Source organism: Hermetia illucens, chromosome 2 (genome assembly GCF_905115235.1).
Source record: "Hermetia illucens chromosome 2, iHerIll2.2.curated.20191125, whole genome shotgun sequence".
NCBI classification, from domain to species: domain Eukaryota; kingdom Metazoa; phylum Arthropoda; class Insecta; order Diptera; family Stratiomyidae; genus Hermetia; species Hermetia illucens.
The window spans coordinates 116,787,481-116,809,098 of NC_051850.1; the positions used below are offsets into that span (position 1 = coordinate 116,787,481).

General features: G+C 46.0%; 1 protein-coding gene across 1 annotated transcript in view; it reads left to right on the top strand.

Moving 5' to 3' along the window:
* Window positions 1–6,755: 6,755 nt before the first annotated feature.
* LOC119650353 (hemicentin-1-like) overlaps window positions 6,756–21,618 on the top strand; it is a 118,369-nt gene continuing 103,506 nt past the window's right edge. Inside the window, exon 1 of the mRNA XM_038053035.1 lies at window positions 6,756–7,101. Coding sequence (XP_037908963.1) covers window positions 6,765–7,101 — 337 coding nt within the window. The 5' untranslated portion in view covers window positions 6,756–6,764. The remainder of the gene's footprint in view (window positions 7,102–21,618) is intronic.

Here is a 21,618-nt window from a genome sequence, read left to right on the forward strand (position 1 = left end):
ATGCAAGACCAAAGGGGACTCAACGAATTGACACCCTCAGATGAACGCACTGATAACGTGGTGTGCCACCCTTCTATGAATGTAGCCATAAATTTTATTTAATGTGGGGGTAATGCGATACAGACGCAGGATGTCCATTAGCTAGGTATGCGGGATGGTGTCGAAAGATTTGGCATAATTGATATAACAACTAAAGAGGTTTCTTTGGCCTCTAACTGCCTGTCCTACAACTAGAGAGTCGATAATGAGTTGTTCTTTGCAACCCCTTGAACCGACTCGGCAGCCCTGCGTATGGCTCGTTGAGCTTCCTCTTCGGTAACATCCGCAAAATTCATGCCACGGGTAGTAGCATGGTGAGTGCCTACGGCGGTGGTCCACTGAACATGTTCAGTGGGTAACCCCTAAAATCTGCTGCGGAAGTAAATGCTGATTTAGTGCTGATTAGCGAGCAATACTGAAACAAAGACCCGCCCTCATGGTATCTCGACTTATCGGGCACCGCTGCCATCTGGGTTCGGGACGACGTTCGACTTCATGTTCTTGCCGAAGGCCGGAGGGACGGATTTGTCTGGATCCGGTTTTTAGGGGTAACGTTTTTTAGCGTTTACCTGACGCCGAATAAGTCGATTCCGGACTTTCGGCGTCGACTTGATGCTCTGGAGGACGCCGTTTCGAGCACGGAGGGACGAATCCTGGTTGACAGTGATTTTAATGCCAGAGCTCTTAAATGGGGCATGCCTCAATCAGGCTCCAGAGGGAAACGGATTCTGGAAATGGTGGCGAGAACCGGGCTCGTAGTTTTAAACACCGGATCCACGCCAACGTTTCGGCGCCCAGGTTGTGAAGGAAGCATTCCTGACATCACTTTTGCGTCGGAATCTCTGGCATCATCGGTAGACGGGTGGCGAGTCCTAGAAGACTTCTCGGCAAGTGATACAGTACAGCAGTACATTGCGTTCGAAGTGTTTGACGCTACTTGCCGGCGAGCACCAACACGACGTTCCCCCTGCGTGTGGAATGTCGCGAGGGTGAACATCGGAAAGTTCGTCGAAGCTCTTGGAGCAGGTAGGGCCGCGCTGGGGGGCACTTTGGGGGGTGGTGGTGTCGCAGCTGACACCGTCGTAAATTTAGTGATGAATCTGATAACGACGGCGTGGGAGGCTTCCATGCCCCGGAGAGGCCCCAGGCGCGACAAGCCTTCTATGTACTGGCGGACGGCAGAAATTGCCGACCTACGGAAGTAGTGTCATAAGCTCCGCCGTTTGGCACAACGTTTGTACGCCAACGAGGAGGCATGTGCCATAAAGGCACAATATAGATCAGCAAAAAGGAGACTCCGCAGCGCTATAAATAAAAGCAAAGCTCGCGGCTCGCAAAATCTTGTTAATGAGGTAAATGATGACCCGTGGGGACTTGGCTATAAGCTTGTCAAACGGAAAATCGGGGCTCTGCGGAAGCCCTGCATACTGAGCACCGACCAAATGGACCGCATTGTGCGGGCATTGTTCCCCAGACACCCTGTACGGCTTGATGTAAACAGCGCGGAAAGCGTCGTGGATTGCCCCCTTTTCACAATGGGAGAACTCGAAGAAACGGTTCTCACTATGAAAAACAGGAAGGCGCCAGGTCCTGATGGCATCCCGGCGGAAGTTTACAAACTGGTGTTTCGCCAACGGCCAGAATTGCTGCTCGAAGCGTTCAACGCGTGCTTGAAGGAGGGCATTTTTCCTTCTCGCTGGAAAGTGGCCAGACTCGCGTTAATCAGTAAGGGTAAAGGAGATCCGGAGCTCCCGTCTGCATACCGACCGCTGTGTATGCTTGACACGGCCGGAAAAGTGCTCGAGAAGCTCATCAGGGGTAGACTCGCTGAAGCGATCCGTGCTGCCGGGGACTTATCCGCAAGCCAGTTTGGGTTTAGAACAGGGAAATCTACAGTGGATGCTGTTATGGAGGTCGTAGATGCGTTCGATCGAGCCGGGGCACACAGCCGCCGATCTCGACGGATAGTGCTCCTCGTAACGCTTGATGTCAGAAATGCCTTCAGTTCCGTAAGATGGACAGATATGCTAGGCACACTAGAGAACTCCTTTCACGTGCCAAGCTACCTCTTCCGGATATTGAGGGATTATCTGAAAGACCGCTCCCTGTTCTATGAGACGCTAGAGGGCCAGAGGAGGATGGAAATCACGTCGGGAGTAGCGCAGGGATCCATCCTAGGGCCGGACCTCTGGAACGCTTCCTACGATAGTCTGCTGAGACTCGATATGCCTGAAGAGTCGCGCCTGGTCGGTTATGCAGACGATGTTGCGGCACTTGTTGCTGGACGCACTGTTGAACAGGCGCAAAGCAGACTTGGCATATTGATGCGACGGGTAAGCGGATGGATGACTGTTCACGGTTTCAACCTTGCGCTGGAAAAAACCGAAGTAGTCATCCTGACCAGAAGAAGAATCCCGACCTTGCGTCCCATATCGATCGGCGAGTTGACTATAGAGTCAAAACCAACGGTTAAATACCTTGGTTTAATGCTCGACTCGAAGATGAGCTTCTTCGAGCAAATCAAAGCAGCCGCGGACAGGGCTGCAGCAGGAGTCGCGGCCTTGAGTCGGCTAATGGCGAATGTCGGCGACCCTATATCAACTAGGAGACGTCTCCTCATGGGAGCAACGCAGTCCGTCCTTTTCTATGGTGCGGAGGTATGGGCTGATGCCCTTGACAAGGAGGTGCATCGTAAACGCCTCGCTCAAGTGCAGAGGCGGGGAGCTTTGCAAGTGCCGTCTGCTTATCGCACCGTCTCCGAACCGGCTGTGATGGTGATTGCGGGAGTGATCCCCGTTGCCCTCCTTGCCAAGGAGCGCAAAGCTATCTATCGCCGTAAGGGCGAAAATTTAAGAGAGGTGGTTGCCCGTGAAGAACGTCAACGCGCCCTTAGCGTATGGCAACTTTGTTGGCAAAATGAGCCAAGGGCCAAGTCGACTGCGCGCTCATCGACAAATTAAACCCATGGTTGAACAGAAAGCACGGTGAGATTGATTACTTCCTTACCCAGGGTTGGGAAGGCACGATCTCCTGATTGTGTGTTCTGCAATAGAGTGGCGGATGACGCTGAACACACCTTTTTCTCTTGCGAGAGGTGGGACGGCCTCCGCCAGCAGCTTTATGCAGACACAGGGGAGCTCTCTCCAGACAACATTGTCAGAGAGATGCTGAAGAGCGTTGGCAGCTGGAATCGTATTGCGCATTATGTTCGGGCTCTTCTTACTACGAAGAAGATTGAACTCGACCGGCAGAGGGATCGGACGGTAAGGGGTTCCCTGAACTAACAACAACTCCCTTCCTCCACTCCCCTCCCGTTGTTGAAAGGAATTCCCTGACTTGAAGGCTTCCAAAGCCGGGAGAGCGGGAGGGCTAGCCCGAAGTAATGTGTCAAACGGTTCCAGGCTAGTTCTCTGATGACAGGGAGGTGTTTAGTTGGTAGTCCGCCAGCGTGCTGTTGCGGGAGTCCAACACTCTGTGCGTAAACGCATTCACCTACCCTACTCCCAAAAAAAAAACCAAAACCCCCAAAATCTAACCCAGTATTCTCCCGCTTCCGTCACCGAAAACTGTACTTAGATGCCCATCTAGATCTAGAGAGTAGAGAAAAGTATTTAAGATGTTTTCCCACTTACTGTTTTCTCTGCAGCCATAATTTATGTGTCTTCAGTTGAGGTCTCTCCTAATTAAAAAGTCACCCTTTAGTTCCGCTCGGAAAATAAGCTGCTATAATTTTGGATTCACGGCCAGTGCAAAGATTAATCTTGAATCCAATGGTTTCAACGCTTGTGGTAACTGCACCTGTTAAAATGTCAAAACCTGTAGTTGTTTGTAATTGACTGCCGCGCTAGTGTAATATAGTCATGCCGCGTCGAGGCAGTTGTGCGCGTCGCGTAGCGTATATGGGCTCCTACCTTTATTTCATACTTAATGTTTTTGCGACCCTTACGTTGTAATCTATTATTTCTATGAACGAAAAAATTCGGATTAGCAAAAGCAACCAAGTTTCGGAAAATAACGCTGTGTCTACATATCTTATTCGTCAACAAGAAGTCGAAAAATTCAATTTTAAATCGGTTCAATGTCTGTCTGTCTTTTTTTTTCACCGTTGGAAGGTGGAAAGATTCAAAACCTACTGCTGGCTCCTGCCACGCAGTTATGTGAGACTTTTATTCACTAAAATCACCTCCTTCTCATTCCACTCTCCCCACGGAACTCCTATAAAGTATTGCGTCGCAGGGCTGGATCAGCTTTTAACTGCGGCTCATTATGGTTCTCTCCCTTCCTTGTTTTCGTCGTAGTTCTTCCTGTCTAAGCTGTTGGTGAATAGCTTGCAGTTCCCTTACAACTTGGTTCGAGGCATCCGTTGACTCCAGCATAAACTCCACAATGTTTTCGGGTGTTAAACGCTTGTCTGCGACCGCTTCCATTTTTGTTCGGTGCGCGGTGAACTTGGGGCAATCAAATATGACATGCTCGGCATTCTCAGCCACGTTACCACATCTTGGGCAGCATGGTGATTCATCGTGACCAAATCGATATAAATAAGTACAGTAACCTCCATGACCACTTAAGAATTTTGTTAATTAGTAGCTTAATTCCCCATGGTTTCTAGAGTTTCTGCTAGAGAGCAGAAGACGTCGACTTTGTCTTGGCCCACCAATGTTCGGTAGTATCCTCGAGATCGTTGCAGCGATGGAAGACGCTTTAGTTGCGGCGTACTCAATGTGTCTTTTGAAGTTGAGTCTTCCGTCAATAATTACTCCCAAGTATTTGAGCGATGGTTGGGAGTAAATTGTTTTTTCGCCAACTTTGATTTTCACAGTTGTGTTCTTTCTTCTCTTGCTAATAAGAACTACTTCTGTTTTATGTTCAGCAAGTGAAAGGTCAGAATTTCTCAACCAGTAATTGATCTCCCATATCGCTTCATTTGCATAGATCTCGATCTCATCTTGGTGCTTTGCAACCACTGTTATTCCGATATCATTGGCGAAGCCAATAGTTCTCATGTTGTCCGGTAGGCGTAGCGTCAAAACTCCATCATACATAACTAACCACAGCAAAGGACCCAGGACAGAACCCTCTGGCACTCTGCAAGTTGTCGGGAATATTTTTAGCCCATCGTCCGAGTCGCAGTAAAGTCTTCTCCCAAGGAGAAATTCAAGCACAATGCGTCCAATGTACTTCGGAGCCTGTATCTTGTCGAGTGCCTCGATGATTTTTTCCCATTTTGCACTATTGAACGCATTTTTTACGTCGAGAGTTATTACTGCGCAGCATTTTCCTTCTTCTATTGCAGCCTGAGTCAAGCCAGTCAGTATGCTGATTGCGTCTACAGTTGATTTTGCTTTACGAAATCCGAATTGTTTGTCGAAAAGGCCTCCTTCCTTTTCCGCAACAGCGAGCAGTCTGTTATATATTACCCGTTCAAATAGTTTGCCAATGGTATTGACCAGACATATCGGTCTATATGAGGAGGGGTCATCCAATGGTTTACCTACCTTCGGAATGAATGCTGCAATTTATCCACGTCCTGTGAAACTTTGTTTTGTGCGCTTCCCGATAGCAATGTATCTTCCAGAAGTACCTCCTTGAACATTTCTGCGTCGAACTTCTTAGTTACCCAGCTTATCGTTATTCGTTTTAATGGCTTCATATTATTCCTTTGCGAGGTTTGAGAGATGATAGCCTGATGATCGCCGTGTGTGTACTCCTCGCTGACACGCCACTGAAAGTCTCTGATTAGAGTATCACTGACAAAGGTGAGGTCTACCACCGATTGCATTCTCCCCTCCGGAATGTGTTGGCTCCCACAGAATTGGCAAGTATCACGTTCCAGCGCGAGCATGTCTCCAACAATATTCGTCCTCTTGCGTTGGTTTCTCTGCTACCCCATTCTTCTGCCCATGCGTTGAAGTCACCGGTTATTACTGTCTCTGTCGATATGTCTGCCTGTCTGTCACACGCGCTTTTCTCAGAAACGGCTATGCCAATTGACACGAAATTTGGTGAGAAGGTGGGAACTGTGAACGCCCAGACATGTAGTGAGTGACATCTTTCTATCTTCAGACTGACATGCTAAATACATATACATAACGGGCTACGTACAAATGGGATAGTTCTGCACCCAAATATACTCACAGAAGAAGCAAACAAAACCTTTCATACCTGAAGCGCCAAGATTCCGGTTTCCCGACTTGTTTTCTTTGCTAGGTTTCTAACGTTATGAAAAATGTGATTTCGAGAAAAGCCCATTTGAAATTTTCGATATGTTCGCATCGGACCAGGAAGGGTTGCGCTAATATTCAAAATAGAAGGGTTTAAAGATTTTGTTTACCACTAACTTGATATGTGATTTGTAGCGTGGAACTTTTTGGTTGTCCTCAGTGTTTCAATGAAACGAAAAGATTGTATTTTGATTAGGGGCAACCCTATTGTATTTCTTGGTTCGTGATTTATATTCAGTACTGTGTTGCGTCTCGCTTCCAATTGGAAAATCCAATAGATTAAGCAGCCGAATTCTCCTCCTGCGTGCAATTTCAATCTCTTATCAATTACTCAATTAAGGTTGGAAGCTTAAATTCCCCAAGCATCAGCACCAACCGTTGTGGGTTTGTTAATCAGTTGAATTCGGGACAGAGAATAAATTAGTCAGTTCAAGTATTTTAATATTTTAACTACTTAGCCCCTCGACAAAAAAAAATGCGAACATAGTTGAAGTCAGCGAAATGAAGTTGACAAAGTTGGTCTTGTTGGTAGGGTACGTTCTCTCCGCCCAACATGTTGAAGTGAATAGTTATGACTTGGTTGAATTGTATAAAATTAGTGAACATCGTGATAACTCAAGTGACCTAAAAGAGCCCTCCTATCGCCGAAAACGAGATGTACCTGTTGCTCTACCAGTTGAGGGACAAACAAGTTTAGTGTTCATTTTTGATGATACTGGATCCATGGGTAATGATTTGGCGCAACTTCGAAAAGGTGCTAAAAAGATTACGAATGAGTTCGCGAACCGCAAGAACAATCCAATATACAACTATATTTTAGTATGTTTTAATGATCCATGTGAGTACTGATAATAATATTTATTCCAATGTACGCACTTCAGACTATCGCTTGCAGCTTTTTTATAAAATATCTAATGTAGACTGTGCGGTGCCTTTCTTTAGCTTTTGTTGTTGATTTTTACAAGCGATAAAACTTTTTTAAAATCGGCTCATTATCTGTCTGGCGCCTGCACTTTTCGCAGAAGTGGTTATACCGATTGACAGAAAATTTGATGACAAAGTTGGAACGTCCACGTATGCAGCGAATAACATTTTTCTACATTGTGTTTAAGGGGGGAGCACACATATATGCAAAGGGGGTTGTTCGGAGGCCAAGTAAGACGAGAGGGAAAACTTGAGTCCAGGACGGATCGCCGCGTGCCATAATTGCGGATTTCAGCGTCTGGTGCCAGGAATCCTAGGAACTCCGAAAAAACGGTGGACTCAAATTTCATTCCCAGGTTAGTGATAATCACTGCAGGGACACCGAAGCGAGGGATCCACTCTCGACAGAGGGCTTCCGCACAAGATTGTGCCGTGATGTCCTTTAGAGGTATTGCTTCAGGTCACCGCGTAAACCTGTGTGATTGAAGTGTATTGTGTGGAATCGCTTGATAGTACGTGGGAATGAGCCCACTTCTTTTTTACATGGTTGGTGATCTTACACTTCTGCCGTGGGAAGCACTCTTTGGCCCAGGAGTTGACGTCGTTATTCATGGAGGACCAGACGTACTTTTCGGTGACTAGCCGATTTGTCGTCCTGATGCCTGGATACGCTAAGTCGTGAACTGCGTGGAATACTTCCTTGCGAAAAGTGGGCGGAATGTATGGCCTGGGTCCCTTTTCCAAGTACAGCAGAGAGGTTCGAGCCGAAGAAGGCCAAATCCCGAAATTTGTATCTGGAGTTGGATTTGAGGCTCTAAAGCACTGCGGCTTGACGATAGCCGAGAAGTCTAGTGAGGCGGAGATGTTTACCTCGAACACACGAGACAAAGCGTCAGCAACTATGTTGTCCTTGCCGGATACATGCTGTATGTCGGATGTGAACTGGCTTATAAAGCTCAAATGTCGAAGCTGACGAGGGGACGCTTTGTCAGGCTTTTGTTTTAAAGTATACGTGAGAGGTTTATGGTCCGTGAACACTATGATCGGCCTAGAGAGAAACAGAAGTATTTAATGCTCAAGTACGCGGCGAACAGTTCTCGATCGTAGGTGCTGTAGTTCCGTTAAGCTGGGTTCAACTGTTTAGAAAAAAGCTCAACGGCCGCCAGACTTGATTCACGTTTTGGTGAAAAGCAGCACCTGCTGCGATGTCAGAGGCATCAACAAAAACGGCTAGGGGTGCATCTTGTCGAGAAAATGCCAAGAGCGTAGCGTCGGCCTGTTTTTGATGGGATTTATCGAACGCGCAGACAGCCTCCTCAGGCCGCACAATCTCCCGTGTGTCCTTTGTTTTGGGGCCAGACAAGTACGCCTTCAAAACGTACTGGTGTTGGGCGGCCTTGGGCAGGAAACGACGATAGAAGTTTAGCTTGCCCAAGAACCTTCTCAACTTCTTCACTGTCTTCGGACGCGGGGAGCTTGTAATTGCTAGCACCTTGTCTGGGTCGAACTGTATTCCCCCTGTGTTGTGTTTGAAGGAATTTGCATTTCTCAACGTTTAGAACGAAACCGGCCTCTAGGAAACTTTGAAAAATGCCCTCGAGATGAGCTAAATGCTCTGACTCTGTGGAAGAAGCGACCAAAACTTTATACAAATACACGAAACAGAAGTTGAGGTTTCGAAGGACCGAGTGAATGAACCTTTGAATGGTTTGCGCCGCATTGCACAACCCGAAAGTCATCCGTGTGAACTATAAGAGTCCAAAGTTTGTGCATATTGCCGTCTTTGGAACGTCTTCTGAAGCTACAGGGAACAGGTGATACGCCTTGGTTAAATCCAAGGTCGAAAAGATGGGGCAGTTTGCGAGATGATGCGCAAAGTCGTGGTTGAGTGGAATGGGATATTGGTCAGGAACAGTCTGTGCGTTTAGCCTTCTATAATCCCCACAGGGGCGCCATTCGCCGTTTGGCTTAGGGACTATATGGAGTGGGGAAGACCAACAGCTGGTTGAAGATCTGCATAAGTTGCATAAGTTGCTCGAATTCTTTCCGCGCAATAGCGATTTAAATTCGAGTCAATGCTATCAGCCAATGGAGAACTGCATAATAAAATTGTTTCACGCATTAACGCAACCTGTATGAAGTGGCATTCCCCAACTGGTGTTCTTTGTGATCAACGTATCGGCGCACGTCCCAAATCTAAAATTTACTGCGGCTCTCTATAGTTCTGAGCGTTGGCCGAGTATAAAGGACAATGAACAGCGTCTTACGGTAATGGGAACGAAGATGTTGCATTGCACTGGTGGCGTGACACGTTTTCATCACGTCTGAAACGAGAATATCCGCGACCGATATGCGTTTGCACCGATCGTGGAAAAACTGCCAGAGAGGCGTTTTCGATGGTGTGGTCACGTAATTCACACAATGGTAAGCAACCAAAAAGCCGGCCAAAACAATGGTGGCTTGGGATTTAAAGGTCTCGCGATTACATCCTAGTCAGGCATTTGATAAAATAAAATCACGACGAACCGACCCCGCTTGTGAACTGAAGGCTGAAGAAAAAGAAAAAGATGTGAGGAGCGACGAATGCATGACAGCTCCGTGTAATATAGCTAAAAATTCCATTGCCCTCTATTTTCTAGAAAGCGACTTAAATAAATCATTTGATCGAAAGTCCTGTATTGATAATAGTCAACCTCATACGCTTCACACTTTGAGTTTAATATTTTTAGCAACTGCCAAGAATTTAACCAACATCAAATATAAACAAGTCGGGAAACCGGAAGCTAGACGCTTCAGGTATGAAAGGTTTTGTATATTTCTTTTATAAAGAGATTTGAGTGTGCATTTGTCCCATTGGCATGTAGCACGTAAAATATGCATATATTATGTGAAAATTTCCACTTTCAAGTGATATCGACATTCATAGTCTTGAATTTGTAGAGAAGCGACAGTTTTGACCTAGTATAATTTTGTTAGAAATAGTGCGATTTTCACCAATTTTGGCAGAATTAGGCTCTATGCTCTAGCCTACATTGTAATTCTAGTGTGAAGTTAAGGGGGGGGGGGGGGTTATCCGTATGGAGGGTAATTCGGAGCCTAGGCACCATATAGTGGCAGCTTCCTGATTTTTTCAGATTTTTCGGTTTGGTAGTTTCTGAGAATGGGTTCGTTAGAAAAATTATCACTTTCAACTCCCCGCACTCCTCACCTTTTCAACAAATGTCAAAACTAAGATCAGCTTCGAAAAGCACTGACCGAGACCTTTAATTTGATACCCACATAACTATATTTGATGAAAAAAAATTTACACCGCCCTTTTGCATATATGGGGACCCCCCCTTAAATTCGACGTAAAAGGATGCCACTCACTATATGCGTGAGCGTTCACAGTTCCCACCTTTCCACCAAATTTAGTGCCAATCGCTGCAACCGTCTCCGAGAAAAATGCGTGTGACGGACGGACAGACAGACAAATAGACAGACAGACAGACAGACAGGTAGACCTTAAAAAGGACTAGGGAGAATTATATTCTTCTTGAATGGAATTTTAATATTTCACTCGAATGTCAATTATTCTCGTTAATTATGACATCAGCATCTTATTTGCATAGCATCAGATGCAGGAAATTCGCCCGAAATGGATATGCTTGAGCTGTTACAGCTTTGGCGCTAATGAGCATGAAATTTGGTATATGTATGCGAGATATTGTGGTGTAAAATTTGGCACTCCTAGGATGAACTTAACGGCAGTTTTTTAGTCAATTTCTAATAGTTGATAATATACTATTAGTAGATTTATTTAAGCAGATACCGGAATGGAACATCTCAGACCTAATCTGTTCGTCTGTCTGTCGCAAAAATGCGAGCCAAAAAAATTTACAATGGGTACAATCTCGTTTGTAAACTGGTCAACAATGAGGCATTCGTAGGATTTTATTCGTCCTTGATAAAGTGTGGGTAGAATTTGAATCATTTCATAACTAAATCGGTCTGGTTTTTTTTAAATAATTCATGTGAATTTTCCTTTAGAGCTCTCAAGGGAAGGGGCCCTTATCCCATGTTGCTTTGTGGTTGATGAATTTGTTTTATTTTGCCCATTGGCCCATGCTTGTATGCAAGGTTTTAGTAAATCACTTTAAATACAGGGAACTAACTAATCCCACGCATATGTGAAGGACATAAATTTGCGTGGATACTTTCTGATATTAGTTTTGAAGTGAATGAAATGAAGGAGTCAGAATATGCTCATTTGAAGTGAGACAGGATTCATTTTCAGAAATTGCACAACCTAAAAATCCGAATAATTCAGGGTGGTGGGCTTATGTGAAATCTAGGCCACAAAATATGTCCCAGTTCAATATCTGCTCAAATAAACTTACTAATAATATTATATTACCAACTTTTAGAAATTAACTGAAAACCCCCCTTATGTTCATCCTAGGAGTGCCAAATTTTACACCACAATATCTCGCATACATATACCAAATTTCATGCTCATTAGCGCCAAAGCTGTAACAGCTCAAGCATATCCATTTCGGGCGAATTTCCTGCATCTGATGCTATGCAAATAAGATGTTGATGTCATAATTAGCGAGAATAATTGACATTCGAGTGAAATATTAAAGTCCCACATACGAAGAAGTTACATCCCTGCAGCCCTTTTATCCTGTGTGAGTGTAGCAGGTCTCGTTCTCAGAACCTATCCAACCGAAAAATCTGAAAAAAATCACGGTGATGTATCTAAACGAAATCTAGTCCTCAAAATACATTCTGTTCCGATCTCTGCACAAATTAAGTTAATAATAGTGTATTGGAATATTTCAGAAATTTAGCGAGAAAGCATGGACCTCTTCAGACGGAACCACATTTATCCAAATTAACCACATGTTGATTGAATGCTGCCACCTCTCAGGCTTTGTGAATATAGGGAGCCAATATAGGCTCGGATCACCATCTCGTTGGCATAATGCTTTGGGCCGAATTACAACACTGCCTAGAATTCCTTTGACAATCAGGTGAGAGTGAAAACTGAAGTCATCCACAAAAAAGCCCTCCGTAACATCTAGAAGGGAAAGTGGATGCCGAAATAACCGCAGTTAACAGAGGTCATGGAGATGAAGTATCAACAAATTATCTTCACAACCATTTGAAGAACACTATCGTTGATACGGCTGCAAACATATTTGGCTCCTGTCGAAACAAAAATAGGAAAGACTGGAACGCAGAATACTATATACCGGGCAATACTGCACTCTCAAAGAACGCGACCCCCACAGAGATCTATCACGAACTCCATCGAGGGGAGCAGCGACTTTACAAACAGGGCCATGAAGTTCATCTTGTCAAGACAAAGAGAGAAATCTGACTTCCGACTTTATAGGCATATTGGGGCGATGGAAATTTGATGAACTGTTCAGCAATCTAATTATCGGCGAGTTGAAGGTCCCGCCAACTGAAGACGACGGAGAAATGCTGCCACTACTAAGTATGGCAAAAGCATCCGTGCAGTTTATGGGCTTCAGAATCATAACGCGCGGGCAGCCGTTGGAATTGCAGCCGAGCTGGTTAAATATGAAGGCGACCAACTACATCAAGCGGTTCATTAACTGATTTTCAAGGACTGAGACAGCGCATAATAAAAAGGGAAATATCACGGAGTGCAGCATTCATAGAGGTATCACGTTGCTGAGTACCATCTACAAGATATTCTCCGCTATCTTTGCTAGGCGAGCTAGCCACATATGCCTAGAATATCATATTTTTTTTGGGGAGTAGGGTATGAATGCGTTTATGCACAGAGCCTGGAACCGTTTGACACATTACTTCGGGCTAGCCCTCCCGCTCTCCCGGCTTTGGGAGCCTTCAAGTCAGGGAATTCCTTTCATCAACAAGAGAGGAGAGGATGAAGGGAGTTGCTAGTTCAGGGAACGCCTTACCGTCTGATCCCTCCCCTGGTTGAGTTCAATCTTCTTTGCAATAAGAAGAACCCGAACATAATGCACAATACGATTCCAGCTGCCAACGCTCTTCAGCATCTCTCTGACAATGTTGTCTGGCGAGAGCTCCCCAGTGTCTGCATAAAGCTGCTGGCGGAGGCCGTCCCACCTCTCGCAAGAGAAAAAGGTGTGTTCAGCGTCATCCGCCACTCCATTGCAGAACACAAAATCAGAAGACAACGCCTTTCCGATTCTGTGCAGGTAAGACTGAAAACCTCCATGCCCACTTAGAAGTTTGGTAAGGAAGTACGTATGTTTTGTTCAACCACGGGTATAATTTGTTGATGAGCTGCGCAGTCCATCTGCCCCTTGGCTCATTTTGCCAAGAAAGTTGCCACTCGGTAAGGGTGCGTTGACGTTCTTCACGCGCAACCACTTCTCTTAAGTTTTCGCCTTTGCGGCGGTAGATAGCTTTGCGCTCCCTGTCAAGGAGGTTTTGACTCTACCGTCCACTCGCCGATCGATATGGGACGCAGGGTCGGGATTCTCCTTCTGGTCAAGATGACTGCTTTCGGTTTTTTCCAGCGCAAGGTTGAAACCGTGAGCAGTCATCCATCCTGCTGCTTTGCGCCTAGTCAAGAGTGCGTCCGCCAATAAGCGTCGCAACGTCGTCTGCATAACCGACCGGGCGCGACTCTTCCGGCATATCGAGTCTCAGCAGACTATCGTAAGAAGCGTTTCAGAGGTCCGGCCCTAGGATGGATCCCTGTTCTACTCCCAACGTGATTTCCATCCTCCTTTAACCCTCTAGCGTCTCAGGGAGCGGTGTTTCAGATAATCCCTCAACATCCGCAAGAGATAGCTTGGCGCATGAAATGAATTTTCTAGTGTTCCTAGCATATCTGTCCATCTTACGGAATTGAAGACATTTCTGCCATCAAGCGTTATGAGGGGCACTATCCGTCAAAATCGGCGGCTGTGTGCCTCGGCTCTATGAACCGCATTCAGACTAACCTCCATAACAGCATCCACTGTAGATCTCCCTGTTCTGAACCCGAACTGCCTTGCGGATAAGTGCCCGGCAGTGCGGATCGCTTCAGCAAATCTATTCCTGATGAGCTTCTCGAGAACTTTTCCGGCCGTGTCAAGCATACGCAGCGGTCGGTATGCAGACGGGTGCTCCGGGTCTCCTTTACCCTTCCTGATCAACGCGAGTCTGGCTACTTTCAAGGAAGAATGCCCTCCTTCAAGCAAGTCTTGAACACTTCAAGCAGAAATTCTGGCCGTTGGCGGAACACCAGTTTGTAAACTTCCGCCGGGATGGCATCACGGCCTGGCGCCTTCTTGTTTTTCATAGTGAGAACCGCTTCTTCGAGCTCTCTCATTGTAAAAAGGGGCAATCCTCGACGCTTTCCGCGCTATTTCGATCAACCCGTACAGGGTGTCTGGGGAACAATGCCCACACAATGCGATCCATCTGGTCGGTATTTAGTATGCAGGGCCTCCGCAGAGCCCCGTTTTTCCGGGTGACAAACTCATAGCCAAATCCTCACGGGTCGCGCGAGCTTTGCTTTTATTTATAGCGCTGCGGAGTTTCCTTTCTGCTGATCTATATTGTGCCTTTATGGCACATGCCTATTCGTTGGCGTACAAACGTTGTGCCAAACGGTGGAGCTTATGACACTTCCTCCGTAGGTCGGCAATTTCTGCCGTCCACCCCTCCGGGGCATGGAAGCCTCACACGCCGTCGTTATAAGGTTCATCACTGAATTTACGACGGTGTCAGCTGCGGAGCGCCCTCCAGCACGGCCCTGCCTGCTCCAAGAGCTTCGACGAACTTCCCGATGATCACCCTTGCGACATTGCCCAGGCAGGGGAGCGTCGCGTTGGTGTTTGCTGGCAAGTAGCGCCAACCACTTCGAACGCGATGTACTGGTGATCACTTGCCGAGAAGTCTTTTAGGACTCGCCACCCGTCCACCGATGATGCCAGAGATTCCAACGCAAAAATGATGTCAGGAATGCTTCCTTCACAGCCTGGACGTCGAAACGTTGGCGTGAATCCGGTGTTTAAAACTACGAGCCCGGTTCTCGCCGCCATTTCCAGAATCCGTTTCGCCCTGGAGTCTAACTGAGGCATGCCCAATTCAAGAGCCCTGGCATTAAAATCACCGCCTACCAGGATTCGTCCCTCCGTGCTCGAAACGGCGTCCTCCAGAGCATCAAGCCGACGCCGAAAGTTCGGCATCGTCTCGCCCGGCGTCAGGAAAACGTTAAAAAAGGCCGGATCCTGACAAAGCCGTTCCCCCGGCCTTCGGCAGAAACACGAAGTTGAATATCGTCCCGAACCCAGATGGCGGCGGTACCCGATAAGTCGAGATGCTATGAGGATGGGTCTTTGTTGCGGTATTGCTCGCTAATTAGCACTAGATCAGCATTTGCTTCCGCAGCGAACTGTGCTAGCAACTGGTGAGCGGTTGCACTCCTGTGCATGTTAATGCGGATCATGCCGTTCGCACCCTAGCCCTCTCCAATTCCGGCCGCAGTGTGCGCGACGCTCTCACCAGACGCGCCACGATCCCTGCAGAGATCGCAACTCTCGATTTCATTGCAGGTCTTCGCTTGCGGCTTGCAAGCCGCTGACGTGTGTCATAGTCCAGACACCTGTAGCACTTGGTGGGGACTATCTGCATTCGCACCCTGCATAGGGTAAAATCGTATACGGTCTTGAGAGACTTCAATATCCCAATTAAATTGTTAAGGCTGACTAGGTTGACCTTGACGAATGTGCGAGGTCAGATCAGCATCACTCTCGAGACCATTCAACATTAACAACGGCTTAAGAATGGGGATGCCATATCATGCCTCCTTTCTAACCTGGTCCTGGAAAAAGTATGTAAATGAGGCGCACAATCCTCTTCTATTCTTCGCCTAATAATACGAGTCATACAAACTGCCTTCGTGCAGATCGGGCAGGCGGCTATCGGTGCGAGATTTTGGGCTGCACATTAATGAAGCCGAAGCAAAGAGAGCATTAAAAACCAAAGAAGCAACAGCATCAATTGGCACTGGTCAAATGAGATCGTTAAAGTAAAATACTACAAATTTTAGACCATTGATACTTTATCCTGTCAAGGATCGAAAATCACAACTGAGAACAGCTAAAACGATGTTGGTTGTTGTTGAGCCTTTTTCAGTTTACATCCTAGGGTCAAAGCATTCAATGTACAAGCAATGACCTTGCCAGTCCTCATATGTTGCTCGGAGACCTGAGTTCTGAGCAAGAGAAGTTGCAGACTCAGCCACGTTCAAGAGAAGAATCCGCCGAAAAATGTTGGGCACCCTACGGGAAAACGGAGGGTTTAGTAGTCTATATCGACGAAATCTATGAGCGATGACACGAACATCTAGGTGTCGATAACATCTGGTTCGGATTTGCGGATCACTTAATCCGTATGTGTAGGGATAATCCAAGCTGGAAAGTCTAGAAAGGTAATATCTATGTAGAAAAGGAATATGAGGCGGAACTGTCTCAGATAGAGCGATGGTGAAAGCCAGGAGGCCAGGCAGCTGTTGGAGATATCGAATTGGTGGACCTCGGGGCAAATCCGCGACATTTTGTTTTCCTTATTAAGGCTGGCATAGACCGGATGCCGGTTGTTGCGATGTTGACGATGATGATGAGTAAGTCGCCTTTCTGTGTTCGCCTTATATACTTTCGGCTAGACCAGTCAATGAAAAGTCCGCTTCTTCTCACAGGGTTGGAAAGCTGCGACAGCTTAAATTCAACCGTAACGGGTTGTATAATTCAGCTGTCACTCCACAATGGGGTGGGCTATCTTGCTGATCCGACTACAGATACACTAAGTTATATATATAGTTATAATTATATGCGTAACACATGTAGTTCAGATCTGCTACTTCCACTCATACGAAAAACTTGGGAAGCCAAAACATTTCGGAGAGAGTGGAAAAAGGAGATGGTCTTTAAGATTCCAAAGACAGGAACTCGTTTTGGGTGAAAGAATTGGAAGGGTATCTGCATGCTGCCTACCACCGTAAGATAATAGCTAAAATAATCTTGGAACGAATTAAAGAATATTTCGAAAGTTTAAATCAACAGGAACCTGACAGGTTTCCGTTCCTATGGATAATTTTGGAACAGTGTGTCCTTTTTATGTTGCTATATGGGAGTAGCATGTGGAAAAGAAGCCCCACTGTCACTCAAAAGCTCCAACCCTTCATCAACACCTGTCTGCGTTGCATCATCGTACCTGCTCAAAACTTTTTTTTAAGGTTGAAACCTACTTCACAATATGAATATCCTTTTTGATTCTGTGGGTCTATCGACCTTTTTCTGACTCGTTCCTTCTCTCCTGCCCCTGCCATCGATGAGCAGAAGATTCTGCGCTTAGATAAGCTCAGTCATAAAGACGTTGTCTTTCTTTCGAGAGAATATCAATTGGATAAGCGCAACATGTTCGGAGTGCAATTACATTCGCTCACACGGTTCCTTCATATAGCAGGATCGAGCTAATTACCTTTGAAGCAAGAAGGCGACTGCTAGGCCTTGGGTCATCTACATTCGGTAGCATTTCTTGAGCGCAGACTGGGGATATATTATCTGTGTCCCACTTTGATCTTCTTAGTCGTGCTCTACCTCCGCTTAGTGAAAGCATTACTCCCGCTTTGTGCTCGGCGAGCGATAGCCCTGCGTTCTACAGCCAAAATTGTTTAAATTGTTTCTTTTTTCTTTGGCGTAAATCTAGGCCTCATCAATAAGACTTGTAAAAGTCATCAGTCCAATGTCGTCCGCAAAACTGATGATGGCCACGTCGATAGGGAGATCTAGCGTAATTATCCACAATAGTGGGCCAAGAATGGGGTTGTGAAATTTCGCATGTTGTGTCGGGTTGATTTTCCTGGTGGAATGATGAATGATGATTGATGAAAGCTTTTGAAGGGAAAAGCTTCTCTTTCCTCACTAATAAAACAGCGGAAGACAAACAGTGGTACAGGTCAACAAGTACATGGTTCCTTTAGTTACCGACGAAGAGCTGCGAAGATGTGAACGTGGCAGCATTGGTGTTAAGAGCATCCCTGATACAGGTGGCGAATCTAACAGAACTTTGAGGCTGGCGGTGAAGGCTAGCTCTGACATTTTCGCCAAGGCCTTCAAAGCGTGTCTAGAAGAAATATTTTCTGCTGAGTTGAAAAAACCAAAAGTTGGTGTTCCTTTCCTAACCGAATAAGCTACCTGGAGAAGCAGCGTTATATCTTCCGGTCTGCATATTGGATAAAATAACGAAAGCGATGGAGAGGGTCATCTACAACAGACTATTACTTATCGTCGAAATGCCAGTATGGATTCCAGCGCGTGCACTCCATGGCAGATGTAATAAACATGGTGGCGAATCTGACAACACATGTGCTAAATGCGAGTGTGTCATGTTGGCATTAAGTGTCAAAAATGCATTGAATTCTGCCAACTGAAGGCGAATCAAAGCCGCATTGGCCGACATATGTTTTCCTGGATATCTGATGAGTCCGGTCGTGAATTAACTGCCGGAGAGGATTCTTTGGTACGGGACGTATGAGGGACCTAAAGAGTTCATCGTCGGAGCTGGAGTACCACAGGGCTCGGTACTGGCTGTAGTTGTTGCACGAAAGTACCCAGATCTAGGTTTACGCGACGGAGATGGTGAGAACAGTGGCAATACGCGACTGATAGAAATGAAGCCATTTGCGGGTCGAAACAATGTAGGAAATTATGTCGTGGTACGACCTATTCTGCTTTAGCCGTAACCTGTGTTGGCTTTGCAAACCCTTAAAGAATGAAGCAGGTGAATTCAGTTTACTAGCTGATGACCCTGATCCTGATCCAAGTGCTGGTAAGGAGCCTGAAACTGGAGACTACAGTTGGACAAAGGCTGGAGCCCAAGTAAAACTGGCTTACGGTTGAGTAAAGAAGAGAAGACAAATTTTCCCCACCAAGCGCCGAAAGGGAGGGCCCACGTGGCTGGCACTGTAGGGGATAACACAACGATAAACCCGGCAACGACAAAACAACAACGGTTTGCGCATTTTCTCATGGAACGTGCGCTCCCTGTACAGAGATTGAGCTGCCAAGCAGCTAGCCGATACCCTGTCCCAATATAGGGCTGATGTAACAGCGTTGCAGGAGATGGGTTGGACAGGGACCGGTTTCCTGGAGAAGAGTCACTACACCATATATTATAGCGGTCATCCAGTAAACCATATGCTTGGAGTAGGTTTCTTAGTCATCCAAAAAATGAAACCTGCTGTTATCGGCTTTCAAAACATAAGCAAACGGCTATGCACTCTGCGCTTGAGAGGCAAATTGAGAAATACAAGTCTCATTAACGTTCACGCCCCTACAAAGGAGACTGCAGAGTCGGAGAAGGATACCTTCTACGAGCAGTAGAACGAACCCTCGAAGCCTGTGTCAGATATGATATCAGAAACAAGCTTGGCGATTTTAACAGCGAAGTGGGGACGGAGCCCCTATTCCGGTGATACTTTGGCTCCCATAGCTTACACCAAAATATAAATGATAACGGACTGCGGATTATTCAACTAGCAGTGTCACACTAAATTGTTTTTGGAAGTGCCTGGTTTGTGCGGAAAGTGGTCCACAAACACACGTGGGCCTCTCCAGATTGGACCATTTTCAACTAGATTGTCCAGGTGCTGCTTGAACCCCGCCACCTCTCTTCTCCCTGTATGATAGAACACATAGAGGGGGGGGGGCAATATAGACTCACTATCTCGTTGGCATGGTTCTCCGAGCTCGAATAACAATACCACCTAGAATCCCATCTGACAATCAGGCGAGAGTTAACACTGCAACCGCCCACAACACAGCCCTCCACAACACCAATAAGAGGGAAATGGATGCCGGAATAACCGCAGTCAGGAGAGATCCTGGAGATGAAGTATCAACAAATGATCTTCACAATCACCTGAAGAACGTCATCATAAATGCGGCCGTAAACATACTTGGCCCCAGCCGCAAAAGGAAGCGGAACTGCTGGTTTACGATGAATGTAAGCTAGCAACGGAACGGAAGAATGTTGAATACCGAGTAATGTTGCATTTTCCAAGAACTCGGGCACGCGCGGAGAATTATCGCCAACTCCGGCGAGCGGAGAAGCGACTCCACAGACGGAAAAAGGAAACCTGGGAGAACCAACAAATCTGTGAACTGGAAAAGTACAGGGAGCAACCGCACCAGGCCCGGAAGTTCTATCAACAAGTCAGCAGAATGAACGCTTACACACCTTGATGTTCATCCTGCTGAGACAAAGAAAGAAATCTTATTTCCGACAGAATGAGCATCTTAGAGCGAGTGCTTTGATAAACTACTGAACAACCAGAACATCGGCGAGTTTGAGGTCCCGTCAATTGAAGACGACGGACAAATATTGCCACCTCCAAGTTTAGAAGAAACAACCCGTGAAATGCATCGGCTTAAAAATCATAAATTGCCAGGAGTCGATGGAATTGCAGTCGAATTGGTTAAATATGGAGGCAGCCAATTACACTAAGTGGTTCATCAACTTGTGCTCAAGGTGTTGGACAGACCATGAGAGATCACTACGAAATTGATAAGACTGACTAGGCTGACCCTGACCAATGTGCGAGGCCAGATAAAAGCAGCAGGATCAGTCTCAAGACCATTTGACATCAACAACGGCCTACGACAAAGGGATGCACTATCCTGCGTCCTCTTTAACCTGGCCCTGGAGAAATTGATCCGTGATTTTGAGGTAAATGCGAGAGCTACGATCCTCTCTAAGGGGGTCATCCCGTGTGTCGGATCCGAGGAATTGAATTTTTTTTTTTTGGCTTCAATTGTATTTACATATAATGTAGAATATATGGGTAAAGTAGTTTTTTGCTATTCGGAGTCGTTCAGAAATTATAGTGTTAAACAAGTGATAGGACACATGCCAGATTTACGTGGATCGCCGTAATAAAGCTAAGGTCGGAAAGACGTTCGAATAACATCGCTAAACGGACAAGACTCGAAGCTAAGGCTGTAGATGTGTTTCTTGAAGAAACCTAAGGTTTATGGACTAGATATAGCAGAGTAATGGTCAGTTAAGGTTTCATGGCTAAAAGTCGCATTCTGCTTTTCAAATGCGTGTTTCTTGAAACTGCATGTTGAAAATCGGTTGCGACCAACCATAGGCCAAAATTTTCACGACTTATTCAGAACATATTTCTACGGTCCGCAAACTAGGATAATTGCGATTCATTCACAAGTTTCTTTTAACTCATTGAAGAAAAAACATCAAAATTCGCAAAAAAAAAGTTTAACCAGGCACCAAAAAATTAGCTTTAAATGTTTTTAATAATCCAAGTTTACGGACTGTAGTTCAGTCTGTCCATTAAAATGCCGTTTACGTTTTTCTTTAAGACGATCACAGCACCCTCTAGCGTAGCAGCAGAAAACCACTTTTTTTGGAGATG